Source organism: Amaranthus tricolor, chromosome 4, assembly GCF_026212465.1.
Source record: "Amaranthus tricolor cultivar Red isolate AtriRed21 chromosome 4, ASM2621246v1, whole genome shotgun sequence".
NCBI classification, from domain to species: Eukaryota; Viridiplantae; Streptophyta; class Magnoliopsida; order Caryophyllales; family Amaranthaceae; genus Amaranthus; species Amaranthus tricolor.
In genome coordinates, this window is record NC_080050.1 from 20,330,251 (window position 1) to 20,339,952 (window position 9,702).

At 35.9% G+C, this 9,702-nt stretch overlaps 1 protein-coding gene across 1 annotated transcript; it reads left to right on the top strand.

Annotated features, from left to right (window-relative positions):
- The first annotated feature begins 1,321 nt into the window (after positions 1-1,321).
- On the top strand, positions 1,322-2,914 carry LOC130810534 (uncharacterized). The gene is made up of 2 exons (XM_057676636.1): positions 1,322-2,441; positions 2,541-2,914. The coding sequence occupies exons 1-2, from the start codon at positions 1,885-1,887 to the stop codon at positions 2,572-2,574; spliced, it is 591 nt and encodes a 196-aa protein (XP_057532619.1). The 5' UTR covers positions 1,322-1,884; the 3' UTR covers positions 2,575-2,914.
- The last annotated feature ends 6,788 nt before the right edge of the window (positions 2,915-9,702 follow it).

Sequence of the window (9,702 nt, forward strand, 5' to 3'; positions counted from 1 at the left end):
AGACACATTAACAACCACTTATAGTAAACTGTAAAAGTAATATGATATATGTAATACTAATAATAATTGTGTTTAAGCTCTTTTATTATACTCCCTTCGTTTCTTAAAGAAGTTCTCATTTTTCATTTTGGTGTGTTTTAATTGTTGTTCACGTAAGGAATCTTTTCATTTATATCACAAATTTTGGAAAAAAATAACCTTACTCATCCTCATTTTAATATTTTAATATTGACAATGGTTCCCACATATCTTCCACTAACTCCATTTTAATATTTTTATATTCCTAATGATTACCATATGTCTTCCACTTACTTTATAAAAGCATTTTTTAATTAGTTGTGGTCCCTATATTTTTTCTACTAACTTTCTTTTAATATTTTTTTTTAATTTTATGGTCCCTACTTTTCTTCCATTAAATTTATTATTCAATAAAATAATATTTACACTATCTAAAACATTCTATTTTTCTTAATTTCCATAAATATTCCATCAAATTTATTATTCAATAAAATAATATCTACACCATCTAAAACATTCTATTTTTTTTAATTTCCGTAAATATTCCTTATGGTAACTTTATTAAATAACAATGGGAGTAATAATAATCGGTGAAGTATTAATTTAGATTTGAGTGACTAACTCATAGTAATAGTATGCGATATGTGACATCTCTTTTTCTTGCTCACATGAAAATTTTCTAAATTATACTACTATGATGTTTCACTGTTGGCTCTTTAATTTCTTCCCTGTCTTCCTTATTAAGACTATTTTAATGAAATAACAGTGACCACATCAGTTTTTCAAAATGTTAAAAAATATTCTCAATATGACTTAAAATACTCTTTTATTTAAGTCTTATAACGACGTAAATTCAAAGAAACAATGCAAACTCAAAGGAATAAAGAAGTAACAATTTAAATCATGAAACGAGGGAATATCATATGAATCGAATAGTTCTCATATATTTGATCATATAATGCAAACTCAATGAGACATAGAATATAATTTCCGTAATTAAGTTATTCTTCCATCTACAATGTCCTTCCAAATATTTTACAAACAATAGTTGAGAATATCTAATTTGATCATTTTTATCAATGTATTTTCATATAGACATTTTCAACCAAAAAAAATTAGTGTTAAACTAATCTAATAGAAGTAGTAGGAAAGGTTAAGTTGAAACCTCTTAACGTGTTATATTAAGGAAACAAAAGGATTATAAGTATTAATATCATCGTCAATAAAAAAAAAAAAAATTATTATACTTGGTACATTATATTTTACCATCCATTTTTGTAAAAAATTGAAATAAATGGTCATTTAAAATATTTAATATTTTTTGGTATGAGTTGCACAAGACATGTGCTTGGATTTTCCTTTAGAACAAGGTATAAGTGTGGGACTTGATAGGAAATAAGGCATTGTTTCTCTTTAACCTTATTTGTGAAGAGATGATTTAACCACATTCTAAGGTGGGCATGTAGTTGTACTTATGTCTTCATCTCCCAACAATAAATAAGTTGCAACCCTACCCTTTTGGAATTACCAAGGTTAAAAATGTTTGGAGTGGGTAGAAATGAAAAGGAAAGAAGATGAACAAACTCCTAAATTCTTCCTTCTTTTTTGTTTCATAAACACCCTAACTAAACAACCCTTTAGCCTTTACTTATTTACTCTTCCTAGACTACATAATACTTTTTACAAAATACCCATTATTCTTCTTCCTAGAAATATCATCGTTATCAATACAATATCTCACTCGAAAACAAGGTCTGGGTAAGAGAAAGTGACGGACAAATCATACCCGTACCCTTTAAAAGAGGGGACAAATTAAAATATTCTTAGAATCTTATACCTTGATGTTATTGCAGAATTTATCCATAAATGGAAGAGATCAACAATGAAATATCATCATCATCATCATCGAGGAAGAATCGGGGTCGAGCTCGATTCTCAGTGGATGAAGGTGGGGATTCATCAGTAGAATGTTCAGGGAAACATTGTAGATCATGTTCTGCAACACTGCTAGCTGATTGTGTTGCTATGTGTTGCTGTCCTCTAGCCCTTGTCAGTCTCTTGGCTCTAGCATTTGTTAAAATACCTTATTTAGCTGCAACTAAATGTTTAAGGAAAAGGAAGAAAAACAAGAGAGAATGCAACAAAATTGATCAAGTAATAAATAATAGTGTTGATTATCATAATCATCATCATATTAGAGATATTAATCTCATTTCTGGGAGATTAAGTCACACTAAATCAGACATTATCTTTGAATTTGGAAAAGATAATAATAATGATGATCAACAAGTGGAAGAAAGGAAAAGTTTCTGTGCTGCCTTTGAAGCTGATAAAGTCTTGTTTGAGTTGTATCAAGTGGGTCATCTGGGTTTTGGTAGGGTGTCTTTTACTGGGATTCAATCTTTTTCCAAGGAAAATCAGGGGTAATATTTTTATTTTGATTTTATGTTACTCGGACTCGACTATTCATGTTTATATCCATATGTCAAACTCGGCTTATTTTTTGTTTTTTCGATTTTCAGATCCCTAATCTCAAATTCACCGTTGAGGAGTTGACCCGATTATTTAATTATGTAATAAAGTAGAGAGTATGAGTAATTTTTAATTATAAAATAGGTTAGGGGTAGGAGTCAATGAAAATCAAATTCAGGCCTCGCCTGAAAATATGATACTTGTTGCCATTGAAACAAAACCTGACTCTCTAACGTCAAAGTAACTTAGGTTTTAGTTTAGTAGTTCAAAAACAAAAATGGTTTAAAAAAAAAAAAATAGAAAAAGAAAAAAGAAGAGGGTCTGAATTACCCTGAGAAGGTAAAAATTCAGGTATTTTTCACCCAAGTGTGTGAAGAGTGTGTTTATTGTGTAATTGACTTTGATACGTGATTGGTCCTTTATTTTGGGGTTGGTTGCTTTGAACTACATATGATATGATGAGTATTATTACTCCATATTGATATTGTACTGTTTATAATTGTAATTTTAAAGATTATGATCAGATCATATATTATATTTATTCTACTTTGTATGTTGTGAAAAGATATCCAAATTGTTTTGTTATATGAAATGGTTGAGACAAAAGCTTATATTCACAGAAAATAGCCTAATTTCTTGCTAACTTACTTGTACTCTTATTTGTTGTAAATGGAAATTGGGAAGTGTAAATGAAACTGTAAGCAATTTGGTGGAAGATGAATGACAGAATAAACAGCTGACACGGGAGAATATAGAACACTATACACTATACTATACAGCAAACAGAATATTAAAAATTGTAGATGGTATATATGGACTATACTGATTAGAGCGGTTAAAAGGTAACCCGATCCGAAATCGAAAGTAAATCGACCTGAAAATATGTTTCTTTTTGAGATTCATTGAACCGACAGTATCCGAATCCGTTGACAACCGAAAATGGGAAAGCTGAACTAAAGACCAAAAATGGCTGTGTCAAACAACGATTGTAGTTTTGTCAATTTTGAATTATATTTGATTAAAGTTGTTAAGGACTTGCTAATTTTTAACTTTAATGTAGATGTCGTATGAATCTATTAATGAATCAGATATTATTCAAAAATACTTATATCCTTATCCTTATGGGATCTAACTGTTTACACAATTAATATTAAATTAACATTTTTTCCTTACCCATTCATCTCATAAAATTCTATGTGGTTTCATATGATCCTATCGCTTTTTCTTAAAATTTGTGCATAATTAAATGAGATATTAGATTACGATCAAAGGATTACTTGCTAGTTGTGACGATGGATAAGTATATTGGGTTTTGAATTGAGTTCGGGCCAAATGGGACAAAGTTTTTTTAAAAGAATCATCTAATTATTAATTTTTTTCAAAAATATATAAAATAAATATATAGTTTGTTTTGAGGTTAATTTCGGATGGTTAAAAATATTTCAGCTTATATTTGAATTTGTTGCAAATTGATTAAAAATCTTATGTGGTACAACTTCGATTGGATCCAAGTCATGATCGGTTTTATTATTGATCGGATACTTAATCAGTTTATTCAGCCTTAGTTTAGGATCGATTAGGTTTTGTTAGGTTGAAGTGTGATTCTATTTTGTTAATTTTGGATTGCAGTAAGTTTTGGTTCCATTTACAATTACACTTGGCACATGCTCATATGATCATCAAATATTCAATAAATAGAGATATTGCATAGTGACACATTCAAATACAGTTGGATCGGTCTGTATCGTCAATTTCACATTTTTCTCGGCATTTCTGACATAAGAAGCATCAGAAAGGTTATAGAATGGTCTAGCGGCTTCTAGACTATTCTAGGGTGTTCTAGAAGCATCTAGAACACTCATGAAGGATCTAGAATGTGCTAGAGGCATCTAGTATATTCATGAACGTACTAGAGTATGCTAAAAAGTACTAGCATGCTCAAGAAGAGTCTGGAAGGTGCTAGAAGGTTGTAACTCTATCTTGTAAATACTAGAACAACTAGAGTAGTATAGAATAGTGTGGTGTATTCTAGAGTGTTCTGGGCATGTCCAGAACCATATCGGTCTTTCTAGACATGTACATACTCTAGGAGAGTAGTGTAGGGCATTCTAAAGAACTTTAGGTTAGGAGCATTCATTTTTGCAAAAAGTTCTAACTAGTTCCAAAAGTTCTTGTAAGCATCTAACTCTCTTATAAAAGCATCCTCTTATCAATATAAAACCTTTTGCCACACAAATATTCTCTTACTAAGTTTTTCCTTAGCAAGTCTAACCAAGCTCATCGGCTTGCACACTTAAAGGGTCGAGTTTAAGGCTGAGCTAGTACAATCGTTAGTCATTGACACTAGTGTAGCACGGTTTTCACTAGGTGAATAAGTGAGCCCGTGACAAGTGGTATCAGAGCCTCGTTCAACACCGAGTCGAGTTTTACAAGCTATACTAATGGTGGGTGAATTAGAAGTCATGCAAAGCCACAAGGAGTCATGTTTTGCCCAAGGGATTGTCGTTGTGGACACAAGCAAGGCTGCTAGGAAGGGCAGTAGGGGCAGAGACAAGTTCGTCTTTGGGGAGCCTATGGTGGAGTTAGAGAAGAGGTTAGCTCGAGTAGCCTTGCAGGTTGCAGTGCAGCAAGAGCGAATGGGAGGAGCATAGTAACACCGTGACGGGGATAGTCAAGGCTTGTATGGAGCAGTTCAGGGAGGAATTGCTTGGCGCCATACAAGAGGTGGGAGACAACATGCTTCTAGCTCTTAATGAGGCGGTGGATCGTAATAACAAGGCTAACGAAGGTAATGCTTCCCTCTTAACTACACTCCAGGCGGATATTGAGAGCTTAAGGGAAGAGCTCAGCGTGGTGAGGGCAGAAGCCAGCAGGCTTAAAGTACGAATTGATGCACTTGGGTCAGGTAGCATCGTGGGGACGACGACTACTCGGTTGGAGCTGCCAAAGCCGGACACATATAATGGTAGCCGCAAGTTGAAAGACATAGAGAACTTTCTTTATGTCATGGAGCGCTACTTTACGGCAGCGGGCTTGACGGATGACTCGGTAAGGATCTTTCAAGCTTCGATTTATTTACGGGATAGTGCTTTGTCTTGGTAGAAACGCATGTCCTCTCCCTTGGAGGATGAAAAGTGTAGCATTACAACATGGGATGGGTTTAAGAACAAATTTCGCAAACAATTCCTACTCGCGGATGCGGAGAATGAGGCTCGAGCAAAACTTCGTCGCTTACACCACAAAGAGGGGCATATTCGGGAGTATGTGCAGGAGTTCTCTGATCTTATGTTGGAAATCCTGATATGTCACCTAAGGAGGCGCTCTTCACCTTCACAGACGGCCTAAATAGGTGGGCTAAATTAGAGGTGCAACGGAGGGACGTCAAAGACATCAAGACAGCTCTACGAGTTGCGGAGTCTCTCGTAGATTTCCAAAGGGTCGAGGGCCTCAGGGACAAAGGGAAAAAGCCACTTTCGGGAACAAGTGGGGGAGACGAAGGGGAGTCTCCTAAAGCAGCAATCGAGGCCAAGACACTTTCGTGGAGCAAGTCCAAAAGGAACCAGTCCAAGGGGGACGAAGCAAAGAAAGCTCAAGGTTGTTTCCTGTGCGATGGACCACACATAGCACGCAATTGTCCAACAAGGAAAAAATTGGCTGTCATTATCCAAGAGCTTTATTAATAGGGTGACCAAGCTAAGTTGCTAGCATTAGACTCGTCGGCAAAGGGGATGTCGATGAGCCTAAAGAAAGGATATCACGAAGGGCAAACAACGGGCTAAAGAGTAGCACGATGGTCGTCAATGGGGAAGTAAACCATGTGGACACTAGGGTGCTCGTGGACACGGGGTTGTCACACAACTTCTTGGCGATTGGGGAAGCGAAGGCCCGAGGCGTGAGGTTCACAAGTGCTTATGGCGAGATGAAGGCCATAAATTTAGAGGCCGTACCTGTGTATGGTAGGGCTTGGGGTGTGCCCATTCGTTTGGGAGAATAAACAGGCAAAGTTGACTTCTTGGTGGTCGACTTGGATGATCAAGCAATAGTGTTGGGTATGGAGTTCTTCACCAAGGTCGAACCGTGGATGGTTGACAATGGGGTGCTTACCATCACATCTAAAGGGATGAGGTACATGCTATCTCTTGCAGTGAGCAAGGACGTAGGCAAATCAAGGATTGCGGCCTTGCAAGCTAAGTGGACGTGCACCATGTTTGACATAGTGCAGGTTTTCAACACACAAACATGGTGCAGGTAATCAACACATTGGAGGTTTATGAGTAGAATTTGTAATGATCTAGTCAAGCCTAATCCAAGGCAGCAGCAGGTTCAGCAGGTCAATCCAGCAGCAGAGACAGAAGAACAAACAACTATACAGGCCTTCTGCCAGCCTACCTTGCACGACACTTGGAGACCAAACCTGTGCACCAAGGACTAGGAAAAGCCAAGGGATGGCATCTTTGTATAGGGACCATGAAGTCAAGGTCCAAGGGTAGCCCTAATAGTCCATAGAGAACCCACAGGACCAACATCAAGGTCCCCTGGTCAGCTGATATCATACCAGAATAATCAGTGTTCTGTTTTCAATCACTTAAAACGTGTACATGTTTGTCACGTGTTGATTTTTAGCCATTATTTTTTGTTGGTTGTGTAAACATTAGTCTTAACTAATTTTTGATGGTCTCATAGTTCTATAAATAGGAGGCCTAAACCTTTGTAAAGGGGAAGTTTTCAGATTTCAGAAATAAAACAACATTTTGTTTTTCTTTCAAACATTGATTGTTTGAGTTCCTGAGTGTTAGTCATACACTCGAACCTTTGAGTTGTTAGTCATATAATTTCAAAGTTTATCTTGCATTCCACAAGGTAGTCAATCCTTGGGTTGCAATATCAATTACATGAAGGTGGTGAGTGAACCTATTAATCCGTCAGCCTGAAAATAAAGAATTGGTTTCTTGAGGCTGATTTTGTGCTTCATTTGAGTTCTGTTCGTGTCTATTCCATTCCATTACATAATCAGTACTTGGGGGAAAATTAAGGCGAGCAATCCACCCATTAATTTGGTGCAGGACGCGTAGGGGCAAGCGTCATTGGAGGCATCAACGTCAGGCCAAACAGGACAAGATAAGGACCGGGTGCAACAAGGGTGATAAGCTCCATCAGGGATAGTATGATAGGCCACGCAATGGAGCTAAATGCAAAGGGGTGCGTGCATGGTGCGCTGGGCTGGGCGCACGAGGGGCTGAAGAGATGCAACAAGGCAACTTATACATCAGGGACGATGCATATATCAAGTGGGGGAGAATGACACGGCCCAAACACAGTTGGATTGGTCCGTGTCGTCAATTTCACATTTTTCTTGGCATTTTCGACATAAGAAGTATCAGGAACGTTCTAGAATGGTCTTGCGGCTTCTAGACTATTCTAGGGTGTTCTAGAAGCATCTAGAACACTCATGAAGGATCTAGAATGTGCTAGAGGCATCTATTACATTCATGAAGGTACTAGAGTATGCTAGAAAGTACTAGCATACTCAAGAAAGGTCTGAAAGGTGCTAGAAGGTTCTAGCTCTATCTTGTAAATACTAGAACATACTAGAGTAGTATAGAATAGTGTGGTGTATTCTGAAGTGTTCTGGGCATGTTCAGAACCATATAAGTCTTTCTAGACATGCACATACTCTAGGAGAGTAGTGTAGGGCATTCTAAAGAACTCTAGGTTAGGAGCATTCTAGAATAGCCCCAAGGTAAGGGGGCTTGCCTATAAAAAGGCTCTTAGGTTCAGTTTTGCAAAAAGTTCCAACTAGTTCGAAAAGTTCTTGTAAGCATCTAACTCTCTTATAAAAGCATCCTCTTATCAATACAAAGCCTTTTCCCACACAAATATTCTCTTACTAAGTCTTTCCTTAGCAAGTCTAACCAAGCTCATCAGCTTGCACACTTAAAGGGTCGAGTTTAAGGCTGAGCTAGTGCAATCGTTAGTCATTGACACTAGTGCCACAAGGTTTTCACTAGGTGAATAAGTGAGCCCGTTACAATAAGAGTATTGGTTCTCTAAATGTCTCCATTATTGATTTCTAAATTTTTTTAACTCAAAGATAAAAATAAAAAAAATTAAAAAAAATTTAAAAGTTACAAGTTACAATTTAAACGTTGAAAATTACAAATTAGACAAAATATACCAATTGAAATTAAAATGTTTGTTACTTGGTTAAAATTTATTTAAACGTGTATACATTTAAGATTCTACATAAAATTTTTAAGTAAGAAAAAACATATAAATTACACATTTAATCAAAGTAGTAATATACTTGTGTGTGTCAGGATTAGGGTCCTGAAAGTAAGATCTTAATCCTTCATATTCAAGTAGGAGACTCCTTTAATCTCTTAAAGGACATGATATTAAATGTAAAGCTGAGAAGAAAGGTTTCCCATTGTATAAGAACAAAGACGATGCACAAGTACGCGAGAACTATAAAACGATCAAAATTTTATGCTACACAATGAAATTATGGAAAAGAATGATAGAGAGGAAATCAAACAAGAGGTGGTGATCAGAGAGAATCAATTTAGCTTTCATGCCAGGATGGTCAACTACTGAGATTATTCATGTTTTGAGAAAACTGATGGAAAAATATAAGGAGCGGAAGAAGAATTTGCATATGATATTCATCGACTTAGAGAAAGCGTATGATAACATACCATGAGGCATCATCTAGCATGACAGCCATTTCCCTTCTCTTCTTAACACCTACATCTCTAAAAAATTTATCATTACCGCTCTCAACAATAGCAAAAAGTATAAAAAATAAAAAATCTCGAGTTTACTACAAAAACCAAAACAAATTAATATGAGATTGTCGCAACCAAAGATTATTTGTTTAAAAACCTTATTTTAATGGTCAGCCACATATATTACCCTTGTCTATTCAAACCCAAATATTATCATATGCACCCAACAATAAACTCAGTCATAGCTTCGATTTCCTTGAATAATGAATGGTATCACAACTCTCTACTATCTAGAAATCAAAAATCTTAGCAGAACGCCTCACCCTCACTTAACAAAGTCCATCTCAATTCATCATCCAAATCATCTAAGAAAAGCTACATGTGCCCAAGCTTTTTTTCTATTTTTTATTTATGTTTTCATTCTTTTGAAAGGATATCTAATGTTGTTTGTTAAATTTGCTAAAGGTTGTGATGATTGAACTACTAA